Genomic DNA, 17099 nt, shown 5'->3' with positions numbered 1-17099 from the left:
GAAGTAATCTTTTATTCTTCTACATTTTGTTGTGTAAACATTTAGCTAATCTTGGATGAATTAGAATGGGACTAGCCCTCCGTAACAGACATAAATCGTTGAAATGGGATTTGAAATGTTTTTTTCTCTGGCACCAAGGCACACATAACCTGATTTGACGCACCGCACACCTGTTTTGTTTTAGTAAATATATAGTACTCAAATTTGTTTCCTTTCCACAATTTTATTTGTTATTGTTATTTAGGTTTTGCTTTTGTCTTACTGAATTTTTGAATAATGTTAATTTGAATAAAATGTTGTGGTTCTAGGATAATTACCTTTTCCAAAATTTTTGGCCATGAAATACCTACATTCCACTGCCTCAAAGGGCTCCTTCCGCTGTCCACATCCTGCCTTTAGTTGTCCTGTTTATTACCCAATTAATTTTGATTTACTGATATGGTTTTAACAATTCTAAATTTATAACATGGTTTTAAATTTCTTCCTTTTATTTAATGTGCTTAAAGTCAAGGTCTCAGAAAATAAACGGTGATTGGTACATGGGGATGTTGACAGGGTGGAATGAGTACCCTTGGTTGTCGGGGTGTGTTGCCATCTGTTATGTAAAAAACACACACAAGAAGGCATCACTGGTATATGAGTGACTGTGAGCTTACCACACCAGAAAACATTATGCATGGAAGTTGCTACGAAATGGCCAAGAGTGAATGTGTTTAGACTCTGTCTTATGGCTGGCGGTCATCTGAAATTAGCAGCCATTGATGTTTTACTTAGTAACAGTGACCTTGAGAGGTACATGGGCTGTAGATCTGTATAAATAGAACAGACATATACATGATCATCAGCTTATCGCAAAGAGAAAAGTTTGTATGTTTTCAGAAAATCTCCTAGTTAGGTCTTGAGATTGGTGCAGGTGCTATAATGTCACTAATGTCACAAAAAAAGAAAAGTCTACTCTGTGAATGATAATTTGAACATAACTGATTCTGTGAAAAATGGAACATCTAATGTGTGCATTTTAGTTACAGTGTCTTTCATAAAATTGTATTCTCTTGCCGACTACTAATCTTTTTTTTTTTCCCCCTATCTTCTGTCACCCTATAGGTAATTTTCCATTAACCGCAATTAAGCTATAATGTGGGGTAAAGCATATCCCCAGCAAATGCATAAAATCAAGCTTGTACTGTATTGTGATAATAAGTAGAGTGTAAAGTGACATACGACTCATCCTGCAGAAAAGCAAGGTTTACGAAGACATAGCGCACTTATCTAAGACTGGGAATTGCTGAATATTGACCCGCACTGACCTATCATTGTCCATTTATATACAGAAAAAAATAAGAATACATAATAGAACCACCCAGGAAGAAAGGTATCACATTTTTGCCATATATTCGAGACGTTATGGATCATATTGGAAGGCTCCTTAAACGTTACAATGTTAAGACCATTTTTCAACAGTAGCTCAGCTGACCCAACAGTTACGAAACATGTTACATTCAGCCAAAGATTCATGTGACCCTCTAACACAGGGATGGCGAACCTTTTCCAACTAGTGTGTCATTTTAAGTCTGGTTTATTATTGTCAACTGTTGACCGTGCCACTTGTTATTTTGCTTCAAGGTAAATCTACAACCTACAACCCCCCCTTCCATCATGTTGTCGTAGTTCGTATGCTCAACAATTTAACTAATTTCTACCTCATCACATGTCCGCAAAGAAATCAGAAGGAACAGCTATCCTTGCCTGCAAGATCACATTCATGCTTTCATCAAAACATGCTGTATACATGTGGGAGTTATCCAAATTAGCTTTCAATTGCTCTGAAACTTCTTCTCTCATTTTTATTATGATATCCTTGACAGCGGTTCAGCTGGCTGTCGTGTACCGACCTCCCAGGGACTCGAACCGGCGGACTGCCAGGTGGAAGACAGCCGGGGTTCGTAGCGGAGTCTCGAGCTCAAGGTGTCAGAGGAGATTAATTAGTGTTAGAATGATGATCCAAGACAGGAGACACCTTGTAGCATTAAGGTAATTGAATAATAATTATAGTCAGATTTAGTTACTGTAAGAAAAGGGAAATGTCTCAAGAAGTTACATGTAGTGGAGAGAGCTTGCGAAGTGCGCTTACACAAGTGTTGACTAAGAGCGGAGACTTGTTGATCACAACAAGATATTTACTGTGTATCGACAAACAGAGCTAGTATGCCAGCGGGCCAGGCGACCCGCCCGATAACCGACAAAGGAACAAAGCCGAGTACAAGGCTAGTCAAAGCCAGTACAGATGCACTTTAGAAAAACAAGGAAAGATGAGGACAAAGTAAGACAGAAGACAGTAGTGCCTAGGTAGCAGCACTTACTGTAACAACTATTGAGAGTAGCCACTTGAGGGCGCTAGTGACAAGGTGATCAGTTGGGTAATGCCCGTAAGACCCAACCCCTTGGTAGGAGGTAGGGATAGAACTTTGAGTTCAGGAGCGGAGATATAACCCCTGGCCAAGATGGCGCGGGGCCTTCTTCCAGCCAGTAGTTCGTACTTGTCAGAATGAGATTCTTTTCGAGCATAGCCCAAGTGCCGCAGGGCAAGATTCAGAGGTACGCGTAGTAGAAAAGTAGGCGCGTGGAACAAGCTCTCTCTTTAGATCATTACATTCAGACTTGTAAATATACTGTACATAGTAGTTTTAGTATTCTCAGTAATAAAGGACAGAGAAATAACTTCATCTTTTATTTCGGGAGTTGCGGGACGAGTCATACCTACAAATTAACTCCCTACATTCCGCTCGGCAGGTCAGGTAATACTTCAACATCCAACGGCCTGGTGACCAACCTACGAGATCGTCTCACTGGACAGGTAGGTCACGACATAGCTGGCATTCCTTTAATTCTGTTAATTATTAGCTGTTAGGGTAGTTTTCAAATAATGTGTCGGACGTCAATAAGAAAATTTCTTTCATGAGCTCACCATTAGAAATCAGTTACCCATGTACGCTGTACTATGCAGTGAGACAGATGGAAACAGATGCACTGATATCATTCCTTGGCCGGAAAGATACAAAATAGTTTGTTATGTGTAATGTTCGATTACTCTCTTCTTTCTTCATTTGATATGGAACAAACATTTGAATGATTAGTCTCGAAATAGCGCTTTACATTAAATGTGGGGGATACAATTGTTTTCGAATACAGGCAACACATCTTTCTGTCAGTCCAAATTCCCTTGTCCAGAGTTCATGAAATATACGGTCACCACCTTTGTTAAGTTAATGTTCTTTTCGGCACCGAAAACATGTTTGCGATGTCCGTATACGAAACCACCAGAAAACGATACTATTTCACTAGACTTTCGGACGTATCAGTATTGCAGTGTTGCCATATTGCACGTCCAAATGGAGCTAGTATTTAGATTTTCGATATTTATTTCTTACAGTTGAAACACTATAAGATATGTATTGTCTATACTGCAAGACGTATATAAAAACATTATTATGTTCATGTGGCGTGCCACTGAAAACGTGCCCATGTGTCACCCAGTGACACGCATAGCATAGGTTCGCCATCCCTGCTCTAACATATACTGGAGTCTATAGGATGTAGTGTAACTTTTTTTTTTTTTCCTCTCCATGCTTTGGCAACAAAATTACATTGGGCCAAAAAGAGGACATATTATCCATTCCAGCACTTGACACAATCCAACAAAATGTGGTAATTTGAGGAAGTACTGTACTGTACTGTACTGTACTGTACTGTACTGGAAAAGCAATCGGCAGTGAACTTTCATAAGGGACCATCTCAGCATCGCATTTGGATGGTATTGTTTAGAGAATCCTTGGAAATCATAAAGCAGAGTGTGTCCACAACAATTGGAAGGAGACAGAGTGCATTTTGACAACTCTACTTGAAGACTGAACAAGTTTCGTCACATGTTCGTACTATCAAAAGATCTACATTATGTCCAGGGTTAGTTCCTACCCCCGAGTGTATCGCTGAACAGATTTTTGGCACTTCCCTCAGGGCACTGTATGGTCACTAGAGATGGGAGTTACATATCGTATTATGATACTGTATCCTGTTCCATCGCAGTAAGCTGTTCCAGAAATATTATGTACTATCTGAGACCTTAATACAAAAGTAACTGTCTCAGCGAAACCAAGGGAGCTCCTGATTGTTAGACTGCAAGCAAGCATGGCAGCTAGCCTTAAGCGTGCACTCCTGCGCAGGCGTGAGCGATACGTTTGTAACCGCTTAGAGGCAGTACTGACACTCCTACACTTACTTGTCAGCCGGTTACAGAATTACAGATATTCATTAGTTGTCTCAAGAGCTTTTATTAGGTGTACAAGTGGTAATGCATACAGTTGTGCAGTTTCTCAAAACAGTTCCGCATGGTCTTTCCAGTTAATATTTTGTGTTTTACGCTGTGCTGTGCGAGATGAGTAAACGACAGAAGAAGAGTCCTCTGTGGTCTTATTTCACTGTCACAGACGATGTAAATAAATCTGCCCGATGTGATTTATGTGAGTAAAAATTTAGTTGGAGGGGAACGGTTTCTGACGAAGAAACATATTGAAAGAAGGCACCCAACAATAAATATTTCCGTGTTAAGCTCTCAAAACTCTACCAGTGCATGTGGGTCTGATAATGTTCACAGTACTCAAATATCAGGTCCTGGACAGCCATCGCAAGTGCCACCTCGTGTACCCGTCCCTCCTCCTGAATCTTCATCATCACTTGCAGCCCATGGGGCAGTGAAGCAACAGTCGCTGTCATAATTTTTACCAGTGCAAAGAAAAATGAGTGATGTACAGACAAAGAAGTTGGGCAAGCTACTATTACAGTTGTTTACCTTGGATTTTCAGCCTTTTCTATAGTGGAAGATGAAGGTGCAGCATTTCGTACTGGATTAAACCCTGCCTACGTTTTTCCTGATAGGAAGACTATTCATCATCACTTGTTCCAGCAGCATATGAACAGTGTATGACAGTTATTCGTCAACATTTAATGTCGGCTTCCAGTGTCTGTTTAACTACAGACTCCTGGACGTCTAGGAATTCAGAGAGCTACCTAGCCGTCACTGCACACTTCATAAACTAAGATTTCGAACTAGAGTCAGTTTTGCTGGAATGTTCAGTTTTGCCTCATAGCCACACAAATGTTAATTTAGCTGCTGAAATTAGGTGAATTTCAGACAAATTTCATTAGTCAAAAAAAATTGTAGCCATTGTAACGGAAAACGCTTCTAATATGAAAAATGCTGTTGTAAATAAACTTCAATGGAAGCACTTTTCCTGTTATGCTCACACTTTAATCGTCCAGGATGCATTGAAACAGATACAATAATTGCTGGAGAAAGTAAAACATGTAGTGGCGTATTTTAAGAGAAGCAAGACGGGCATGGAGAAGCTACTGACAGCACAAAAGAAGAACATGGGTTCTTTTCATCCCAAGAAACTTATTCTGGAAGTCCCCACGAGGTGGAATTCCACCTACCATATGTTACAAAGGTTTTGTGAACTGGAGGACACAGTGAAAACTTCAATAGTTCTCATAAATAGAGGTATCCCGGTCCTTTCGCAAGAGGAATGGACATTTTGTAAGGAACTTTGTACTGTTCTTAAGCCATTTGAAGAGGTTACACTCATAATGAGTGGCCATAAGTATGTGAGAGGCAGCTATCAAAATTAAACAAACAAAAGCAGGTTATAGCTAATGCAGATGATGGTAAACAAGTTCTGGACCTTCGATGTTAGGCCCCTTAAAACAACAAGCATCATCATCATCAAGCAACAGGAGTGAATTCTCTATTTGGACTGCTTTTGATAAGGTGACATCTTCGAGTAAACCCACAGGTAGGTTGATATGATGGTGATAACAACAACAACAACAACAACAACAACAACAACAACAATAAACACCTATGAGACATATCATTATAATCGTTCTTTTCTTTATTACAGTAGGTACACCATTGTCAGCTGCTGCCATTGAAATTAACCGCTACTTGGATGATGATTTGCTGCACCGAAGTCGGGACCCACTACAATGGTGGAAGGAGAACCGTTACCTCTATCCAACTTTATCAAACTTGGTCCGGCTGAACTTCAACATTCTTGCTACCTCTGTGCCCTGCGACAGATTATTCTCTAAAGCAGGACGAGTGATAAACGATCGCCGAATACGCTTAAGCTCAAAAAACTTGGACAGGATTTTTTTTTTTTTCAAACATGAATTCCTACCTATTGGAAAGAGTATAGACTAATCTTCTCCTAATGTTTTGCTGCTCATGTTGGGTTTTAATTTGTATATTTTTATAAATGAAATAATAATCATGAATTAATATAAATTACTCGGGTATTCTTTGCTTGTCTATCACTATGCTGTATATATGTAATAATGTACATGATGTTAAAGAGTCACTTAACTGGTTGCTGTTTTGACTACGTAGTAGTAGTTCTAGGAATGTAAATGGGGCACTGCAAACATTTCCTAGAATAGTAAGTGACAACCAGGTGAAAGGGATGGAGATAGTGGAGAAAGCGAGATGGAGATAGAGTACCACTATTTACGTACTGGTTAGGGGCTGCAAGAGGCAGCAGGGGGTTAACGACTATTCCTCCCAATAGCTGCCCTGTACCTTGTATTAGGTTACATTTATATCCTAATACTGCAACCTAATACTACACTGTAACGGATACAGTGGAACATTATACAGGAAAGTAACCATTTGTCCCATCCCTAATAGTCACTGGGCTTTCAGGCAGGAATCGGAACTGTTCCTTCTTAAGTAACACGAATTTAGTATTGTAATATTATCGTATACAATTATGTTATCGAGTCCAGAGCAGATGTTGCACCTTATGTACATAAAGCCAAGTGAGGTTTTGGGATTGTCTATTACTGTTTTAGCTCTAATATAAGACTGGGAATTTCACGTTTTTGTGTTGAAATGTTATAAAAACTGCAGTCTTTTTATTTGCGCGTGTTACATTTAGAAACTATGTATCACTTCACAGTCATACCGACTTGTACAGCGAGCACGCTTTCCAGCTCAGCTCAAGGTTGCGAATAACCATAATTTTGGAAGTGTTAATGATATTTTTTCTCATTCCAATTTGATTGCGATTAGTGACCGGCAGAATATAATGCATTTGAGAACTTTAGGATCGATACTTACATTTGAAACCATATTCTTGAGTTCAACATAACCTTTAAAAGTCTATGTAGGCCAATTTACGCGGTACAAGATTTCTATAAACTGACTATGAACAGTATACCGGTGACCAAATTACAATGGAAGATTTAAAAAAAGGATTTCGCCATCATGTTGGATGCTTTGGTACCTAATGTGCTCTATTTTACTAGAGAATTAAAAATTACCTGTGGTCGATTGTTGTTTGGCTTGACGTTACAGGTATTAGATTTTTCAAAGAGTTTGGCTTATCAAAGTTGCTGAACTGAAAGAAGCTTTCAGAGGAAACTGACAAAGTTTTCCTGGTAAAACTGAATGTAGAGTTTCGAGATTTTTAAGTTGTCTATTGGTAATTAATGTTTGAAGCCAGCCCCGTGGTCTAACTTGCCTGCCTCTCACCCGGAGGGCCCGGGTTTGATTCCCGGCAAGGTGAGGCATTTTTGCCTGGATATGAGGGCTGATTCCATGTTCACTCATTCTACGATTACCTTTAATTGAGTAGCTACTTAATGGTGAGATGGCAACCCCGGTCTAGGAATAATGGCTGAGAGGATTCGTCATACTGACCATGCGACATCTCGTAATCTGCAGGCCTTTGGACCTAGCAGCGGTCGCTTGGTAGGCGGAAGGCCCATTGGAGCTGTAGTTTGGTTTGGTTTGATTTAGGGGCGTTTGTACGATTATACGTATACATATTTTATTTTTGTGATGTTTAGCCAAATTGTTGATGGTTCATTCGTTCTCGGATTTTCAGTTTTCCAGTGTTGTACTCTTTTTTTTCCGTGGCCCTTCCAAAAACAGAAAATCGAGGTTCCACTGTATTTAGTGTAGCTAGACATTTCTATAGTTAGCCTGTTATTCTTAGTATTTTAAACCTAGGATACATCTACGTAGAATCATTGTTGTGTAGTTATTTTATCGGTTAATTTCTTGCTTACATTATTATTGTGAAATCCTTCTGTGATATACATTATTTCCTTTCCCTGACATACATACATCTATTCATACAAAATGCTACTTCCATTTCTGTTGATATTTCTATACTATTTAAAAAAAAAAAAAATTGCAATTGCCAACTTGAATATTTTATTGTTAAATAAATTGATCTGAAGGAAATAGGCCTTACAACAGAAGACACCACAAATAAGACAAAATTGAATACAAAACTCTAGAATACAAACCTCCACTTTACCCTTACACAAAACAAACCAACACCACACATATTTTCAACCAAGGAAAGGGCGCGAAAATCGGAGCGTCTAAAGTACTGGGAGGACTGCAAAGCCCGAACAATACCTTCAAAGAAACCTGAACAATGGACTGACTAAAGTGATCCTATACGGTCATAAAAGAAGAAGAAAAATTGATAAAAATGCAATTTGCATTTATTTTTTGCTATTGTAGGTAGAGTCTCAAATGTTTCTGCTACAGCTTGTGAAGATGATTATGCATTTCTTAAAACAAATTTATATTTTATTCAGTTTTGAGTACATCGCTATGCATTATTAATTTTTGTAAATAAGACACAAATTAAAGACATTTTTCTTTCTAAATTAGGGAGAATGGATTATCTGATGGTGTGGACAATTCGTACATAAAAAGATACTTTGCAAGCTTTTTCAGGATTACCATAGATAGTATTCTCCTGTGCTGGTTCTCTCTCAGGATGTAAAAATTGCACGTGTCATCAGAAAAAAAATACTGAAGTAGTAAATAAATTAGGCAAATCAGTTCAAAAATAATCTTTTCTTAATTATTATTGACCATGTTTTACTTGCTGCATACTCACCCTCGGCACCAATTTGGTTGCTCTTGATTAGCTCGTTCATCTCATTGAGCTGAGCTTTCAGGCGGCTGTTCTCCTGGTTTATACGCTCAACCTCTTCCTTACGAGCCAGCTCTAGTCGTTCCTTCTCATTCAGAATATCCATCTTCTCATCGCGTTCACGTTCCAGCAAATTAGCCAGCTCTTCCAATCGCTGCGCCTGTTCGCTCAACTGTATTGTGGTACGTTTCTTTTCTGCCTCCAGCGAACGCATCACATCTAGCTTGCTGCGAAGTTCATTTAGTTCATTCGCAGCATTTTTCAGCACATTGTTCTCCTTTAGCTAGAAAAAAAATAAACATTCACACTTAAAAAATTGTATAAGCTGAACCAAATAATATCAAACCTTGTTAATGGCACTGCAATTAAGTATTATAGTGAACAAGAGTTTACAGAGCATTTTGCTGTACAATGCTAAAACACACCCTAAAATACAATTTCATCCAAATATCTGATGATATCAAATTATCCAAGAGTTTCATTCAAACTAATGGTGTTCTACAAGGAGATCTGATTAGCCCATTACTGTTCAATATCATGACAGCAGGCAATACAAGCATCATTACGGACAGTTCAGCAATACTTCTACTCTATGCAGATGATATGGTGATAAGTTCAGAAGACAGAAGAGCTCCAGATGGTACTAAACACTCACTTCATGGGCCCTAGAAAATGATTTACAAATAAATCATGACAAAACTAAACAAATGACTTTCACAAGAGGTAATAAACTCTCTCTAAAACATACATTGACCCATCAAAATAAACCTCTAGAAGTAGTACCAACAGAAGCAAGAAATGGAGTTGGCTTTGTTCTTGAGAAGGACACCGACTGCACTTCTGATGTTACATTCATTAATGAGAGGATTATTAAAGTGAAGGTGTGTTTGAAAGAAGAATATCTAAAAGGGGTTAGGTCTACGCCCCTCAGCAGGGTTGTAGAGAACTTCCTCAAACATCTAGGAGACATTATAAATGAATAATGGGCAACTGTAATGCCCAGGTAGGAGTAGATAAAATTTGATATGAAGGGATTATGGAGCCGTTCGGATATGGGACAAGGAACGCAGAAAGAGAACTTTTACTTTATTTGTGTTTAAAGAATAACTTGCTGATAAAGAACACATGGTTCCAGAAGAAATAAAGTCATAAAATAACATGGTACAGCTGGTACTTTACAAAAGAAAATATTTATAAAATCCTCCTATCAATACAATTTGCTTCATCTAACAGATGACTTAAAGTCTATACATGTTTCAGCCTAATCTCAAGGCCATCTTCAGTAGTAAAACAATGATTACATAATATACAAACAAATTAAAAAACGTAATGATGTGAAGTGACAGTGATCATGATTAGCGAGTTAAAAACACATTGAGGTGCAAAGTCCTCTCGTCTAATAGATCTTGCTGACTGTTAAATAAAACACTATGCTGAGGAGTGTAGTGAGACCGTCAATACTACGAATAAAACGTGTAACATCTGTAATGAGAAAAAAGGAATATATGAGTGGATGAAGAACAAGTTAAAAATGATGTACCAAAAGAAAACTCATATGACTTACTTGTAACAAAAAAGTTGTCGTCTCGAATGGAGATGACCTTGTCGGTCTCAAGTCACATTGACAACTAAGCCTGTGTGTGGCTTACTGTGTATCTGTGTCGATGTGGTTGGGAGGGGTAATGGAGGGGGAGGGGCAGGTAGGGAGGGACGTTGTGATTCACGGAAGGAGGGTGTTGATGGAAGGGCGGGTCTTGTTCTAGAATATCGGTAGTGAAACTCTTTTTTATTAATGAACTGTTCGCAGATGAGCGGGACAAAGGTTTCCAATAAAATATTTTTCTTTTCTTTGATTTCATTTAAGTTATAGACGGGATTGTTATATTGGTCGATATATATTCTCTAGTATATTAAGTAAGGGAAGTTTCTGTTCGTAATGCAGGATCTTTAAATCTTGATCAATTGTTGTGTATTTATGATTTTTCTCTCTACAATGTTCGCTCATGGCTGAGTAGCGATTATACTTTAGGGCATTAAGATGTTCGGAGTATCTTACATTGAAACTGCGGCCTGTTTGCCCAATATACGTTGAAAGACATGATTGGCATTTTAATTTGTATATTCCAGATTTAGAAAATTTTTTGCTGTTGACAGTATGAGAATTAAAAAACATTTTTGTATTGGAGTGAACGGTCTTGAAAGCTACTTTTAACTTGTGCTTTTTAAAGATGTTTGAAATAGGATATATATTATTATTATTATTATTAAAGGTAAACGTGGTGAACTTCTCTTTATGGGAAGATTGTTTTTCTAAGGTGGTCTTGGGTTTATTTCTAAATTTATTGAGAATTTTATTCACGAAAGCTTTACTGAAACCATTACCTTTGGCTATTGCATAAATGGTGTTTATTTCCTTTCTAAAATTCTTACGGGATAAAGGAACATTAAGAGCTCTGAAAATCATACTATTGTAAGCTGTCTTCTTCTGTGTCCCTGGGTGTAGAGAAGTTTGATGGATTGTGTTTACTGTGTGAGTGGGCTTCCTGTAAATATTAAAAGAAATGGTTTTATTCTGATTGCGAGTAATAGTTAAATCGAGATAATTAAGGGAACTGTTGTTCTCGGATTCTATCGTAAACTTTATGTGTCGATCCAGGTTATTAAGTAATTCAAGAACGGTGTTGCTGTCAGTAATGTGAGAATCCAGGATAATAAAAGTATCATCCACATACCGAGTCCAATGTTTGATCCCATTAATTTTATCTATAATGTGAGTGTATTCGAGGAAATCTACGTAAATATCAGCGAGGATTCCCGAGGCCGGTGACCCCATAGGAAACCCCTTCTGTTGGTATATGATGTTAAAAAGTAAAGAAGCCGTTATTTAATGTAAACTTGAGAATCTGAATAAACTCTTCTATCACCCCTATAGTCAATTTACTGAAATTGGATAGATTGTTTTTTACTATTTCGATGGTTTTATTGACGGGTACATTCGCGTACATATTTTCTATGTCAAAAGAGTGAAGGGTGTAATGTTTCGGTAACGTGAGATTTTTTATTCTATTGCAGAATTCCAGGGAATTTTTAACTGACGTGTTAGCTTGAAAGGAAAAATGTGTTTTAAGAAAATTGTGAATAAATTGGGATATTTTATACGTCGGACTACTTCTGAAGTTAATAACGGGCCTTATGGGGACATCCGCCTTGTGAATCTTCGGTAACGCTTTCGCCGTAGGTAACTTGGGATTCATGATGATCAGTTTTGATTTTTCTACGTCATTAAACAAAAATAAATAAACAAAAATAAATTTATTTTTTATTTTTGTTTAATGACGTAGAAAAATCAAAACTGATCATCATGAATCCCAAGTTACCTACGGCGAAAGCGTTACCGAAGTTTCACAAGGCGGATGTCCCCATAAGGCCCGTTATTAACTTCAGAAGTAGTCCGACGTATAAAATATCCCAATTTATTCACAATTTTCTTAAAACACGTTTTTCCTTTCAAGCTAACACGTCAGTTAAAAATTTCCTGGAATTCTGCAATAGAATAAAAAATCTCACGTTACCGAAACATTACACCCTTCACTCTTTTGACATAGAAAATATGTACGCGAATGTACCCGTCAATAAAACCATCGAAATAGTAAAAAACAATCTATCCAAATTTAGTAAATTGACTATAGGGGAGATAGAAGAGTTTATTCAGATTCTCAAGTTTACATTAAATAATGGTTTCTTTAATTTTTAACAACATCATATACCAACAGAAGGGGCTTCCTATGGGGTCACCGGCCTCGGGAATCCTCGCTGATATTTACGTAGATTTCCTCGAATACACTCACATTATAGGTAAAATTAATGGGATCAAACATTGGACTCGGTATGTGGATGATACTTTTATTATCCTGGATTCTCACATTACTGACAGCAACACCGTTCTTGAATTTTTTTTTTTTTTTTTTTTTTTTTTTTTTGCTAGGGGCTTTACGTCGCACCGACACAGATAGGTCTTATGGCGACGATCGTTCTTGAATTACTTAATAACCTGGATCGACACAAAGTTTACGATAGAATCCGAGAACAACAGTTCCCTTAATTATCTCGATTTAACTATTACTCGCAATCAGAATAAAACCATTTCTTTTAATATTTACAGGAAGCCCACTCACACAGTAAACACAATCCATCAAACTTCTCTACACCCAGGGACACAGAAGAAGACAGCTTACAATAGTATGATTTTCAGAGCTCTTAATGTTCCTTTATCCCGTAAGAATTTTAGAAAGGAAATAAACACCATTTATGCAATAGCCAAAGGTAATGGTTTCAGTAAAGCTTTCGTGAATAAAATTCTCAATAAATTTAGAAATAAACCCAAGACCACCTTAGAAAAACAATCTTCCCATAAAGAGAAGTTCACCACGTTTACCTTTAATAATAATAATAATAATATATATCCTATTTCAAACATCTTTAAAAAGCACAAGTTAAAAGTAGCTTTCAAGACCGTTCACTCCAATACAAAAATGTTTTTTAATTCTCATACTGTCAACAGCAAAAAATTTTCTAAATCTGGAATATACAAATTAAAATGCCAATCATGTCTTTCAACGTATATTGGGCAAACAGGCCGCAGTTTCAATGTAAGATACTCCGAACATCTTAATGCCCTAAAGTATAATCGCTACTCAGCCATGAGCGAACATTGTAGAGAGAAAAATCATAAATACACAACAATTGATCAAGATTTAAAGATCCTGCATTACGAACAGAAACTTCCCTTACTTAATATACTAGAGAATATATATCGACCAATATAACAATCCCGTCTATAACTTAAATGAAATCAAAGAAAAGAAAAATATTTTATTGGAAACCTTTGTCCCGCTCATCTGCGAACAGTTCATTAATAAAAAAGAGTTTCACTACCGATATTCTAGAACAAGACCCGCCCTTCCATCAACACCCTCCTTCCGTGAATCACAACGTCCCTCCCTACCTGCCCCTCCCCCTCCATTACCCCTCCCAACCACATCGACACAGATACACAGTAAGCCACACACAGGCTTAGTTGTCAATGTGACTTGAGACCGACAAGGTCATCTCCATTCGAGACGACAACTTTTTTGTTACAAGTAAGTCATATGAGTTTTCTTTTGGTACATCATTTTTAACTTGTTCTTCATCCACTCATATATTCCTTTTTTCTCATTACAGATGTTACACGTTTTATTCGTAGTATTGACGGTCTCACTACACTCCTCAGCATAGTGTTTTATTTAACAGTCAGCAAGATCTATTAGACGAGAGGACTTTGCACCTCAATGTGTTTTTAACTCACTAATCATGATCACTGTCACTTCACATCATTACGTTTTTTAATTTGTTTGTATATTATGTAATCATTGTTTTACTACTGAAGATGGCCTTGAGATTAGGCTGAAACATGTATAGACTTTGCTTCATCTAACAGATGACTTGAATTGTATTGATAGGAGGATTTTATAAATATTTTCTTTTGTAAAGTGATAACCGTCAATACGGAATGAGATTCATAACTTGCAATGGTACAGCTGGGATGGTAGCCATAAGCCAGTTATAGATTATGTGATAACTGACCTGAGGTATGGAGAAAGAGTATGAGATGTGAAAGCTGTTCCTAGTGAACGTCTTGATAGTGACCATAAATTCTGGTGGCTGACTTGACAGGAATCTAAGAGCAGAAGACAAAAACCAGGAAGAGGATGCCAAAGATTAAAGTATGGAAGCTAAAGGAAGAGGACTGTAAACAGAGGTTCCAAGAAATGATCAAAAGCAAGTTACCAGTGTCAGAGTCCAGCTGTAGTGATGTGGAATTGAATTATTTTAAAACTGGTTTCATAAGTAGTGCAGAAGAAGTGTGTGGAGCAACAAGCAGGAAAGTAATTTTTTAAAAAGGACGTTTTGGTGGAATGACAGTGTGAAAGAGGCAATGGAAAAGAAATAAGGTCTAGAAAGTGAAGGGTGTTAAAAGAGCCAGAAACAGTGACAAAAGCCAACTGAAAGATGAGAAAATACAAAATCTAGACAAAGAATACCAAAATAGCAAATTAGAAGTAAAAAGAATTGTGACAGCAGAGAAGGAGAAGCACTGGGTGAATTTACCCAAAAACTACAGGAAGATAATGAAGGAAACAAAAATGCTGTATAGCCTTGTTAAAAGCAAGAGATTTAACAAAGAGGACATCATAGCACTAGAAACAGTAAATGGTTATGTAGTCAGGAGCAAACAAGAAATTAAATGTAGACTTATTTTGATACAATCATGAATGAGGGAGAAACTACTGAAGAGGTGGAAGAAAGGTTGAGGGCAGATTATATTTCAATTACTTGGTCTGAGGTGGAAAATGCTCTAAAAAAAGATGAAAAGTAGAAAGTCAGCTGGGATTGATGAGCATGATCAAAGTAGCAGGTATACCTGGAGTGCAGTGGCTATACAGAACTTTGAAAGCAATATGGTGTGAAAATAGAGGTCCAGAGGACTGGACAAAAAGTATATGATCCCTTTATTTACAAAGGATGCAGAAGAAAGTGTGCCAAGTATACAGGGATCACACTTTTCGCCCATGGTCTGAAAATAATGGAAAAATCATTGAAATCAGACTGCGAGCAGTGATAGAACCTGTCCTGGAATAACAACATGGATTTAAAACCAACAGAAGAACAACAGACCTGATCTTCACCCTACGGATGTTAATGGAACAGCATTGGGAGAGAGGGAAGGACCTAACTGTAGTATTCTTATACCTAGGAAAGGCATATGATAGGGTGCCTAGACCAGTCAAATGGAAGTCTCGCAGAGAACTGGGAGTGCCTGAATATCTCATAGGCAAGGTCCAGATGTTGTACCACAACTCTAGCAGCTGTTTGCATGTTGGGAATGGCCATTCAGAATGATTTAATACCAAACAGGGTGTACAACAAGGGAGTGCACTCTCACCATTGATATTCATTACTGCCATGGACAGTATTCTTAAAATGCTGAGAAGAGAACAAGATAGAGAAATACACATATTGGTATTTGCTGATGATGTAGCCATCTGAGGAGAGACAGAGGTTGAGGTACAAACTAGGCTGGATGAATGGGTAACAAAGTTCAAATAGTATCAGATGAAAGTCAGCATACAATAAAAACTGTTGCACTGAAAATGAGTAGGAAAGATACCGGCTGCCACAAAGCTTGAAGGTGAATAACATTCAATATGTGCAGGTATTCAAATACCTCGTGAGTATGATTTCCAGCAGGGGTACTGCAGATAAAGAAATAGTGAACGAAGTGGCTAGTAGTTCCAACTTCTACAACCTCGGAAGACATCTACTTTGGGATAACCAAGTGCCTATGGGAACCAAAATGACTCTGTATAAGTCGCACTTTGTGCCAATCCTCTCACAGTGTCTAGAAACATGTACATTGAAAAAGAGAGAAGTTAGTAAATTGCAAGCATGTGAAATGAAGTTTCTACGAACTAACCACCAAAAAACACCCAAGGACCATGTAAGGAACGATGACATCAGAATGGAACTGGAAATGGGCTCAACAGAAGAGAAGCTAAGGACTTCCGAAACTAACATGGCAAGGACATGTAAAGCAAATGTCTGGCACAGGAATACCACGGGCATGCCTAGATAAATGGGTTGAAGGAAGAAGGCCAGCTGGAAGACCTCAGAAGAGATTACTATATCAGCTAGGAGAGGATGTCAGAGAAGAGGACGGAATTGGGAGTCAGTGGTGAGAGAAGTTATTTCTGGACAGATAACAATGGCAAAGACTCATTCAACACCACCCACCCGGCACGCTGGAGGGATTCAATGATGATGAATGATGAAGAGAAAAAAAAATGACCGCCAAAGCCTGCATCTCCATTACTGTTGTATACATATTACTGAGACATCAAAGACAGATAGATCTCATCAGATGAACATAATGGTGAAAGAATCAAGATATTTCCATCCATTCAAAAGTTATGCACCTAACAAGACACTGAAATGACATCACCCACACCACCGTCTTGCGACGCCTCGCTTGTCCAGTGCGGCTGT

The 17099-nt window shown here is 37.9% G+C and overlaps 1 protein-coding gene across 1 annotated transcript in view; it reads right to left on the bottom strand.

Moving 5' to 3' along the window:
* The window catches only part of didum (dilute class unconventional myosin), a 616021-nt gene that overhangs the window by 123638 nt on the left and 475284 nt on the right, over nt 1–17099 (bottom strand). Inside the window, exon 18 of the mRNA XM_067147235.2 lies at nt 8979–9297. Coding sequence (XP_067003336.2) covers nt 8979–9297 — 319 coding nt within the window. The remainder of the gene's footprint in view (nt 1–8978; nt 9298–17099) is intronic.

Source organism: Anabrus simplex, chromosome 5 (assembly GCF_040414725.1).
Source record: "Anabrus simplex isolate iqAnaSimp1 chromosome 5, ASM4041472v1, whole genome shotgun sequence".
Taxonomy (NCBI): Eukaryota; Metazoa; Arthropoda; class Insecta; order Orthoptera; family Tettigoniidae; genus Anabrus; species Anabrus simplex.
The sequence above is the reverse complement of the archived record's forward strand: the minus strand, read 5'-3'. Positions and strand labels throughout refer to the sequence as shown.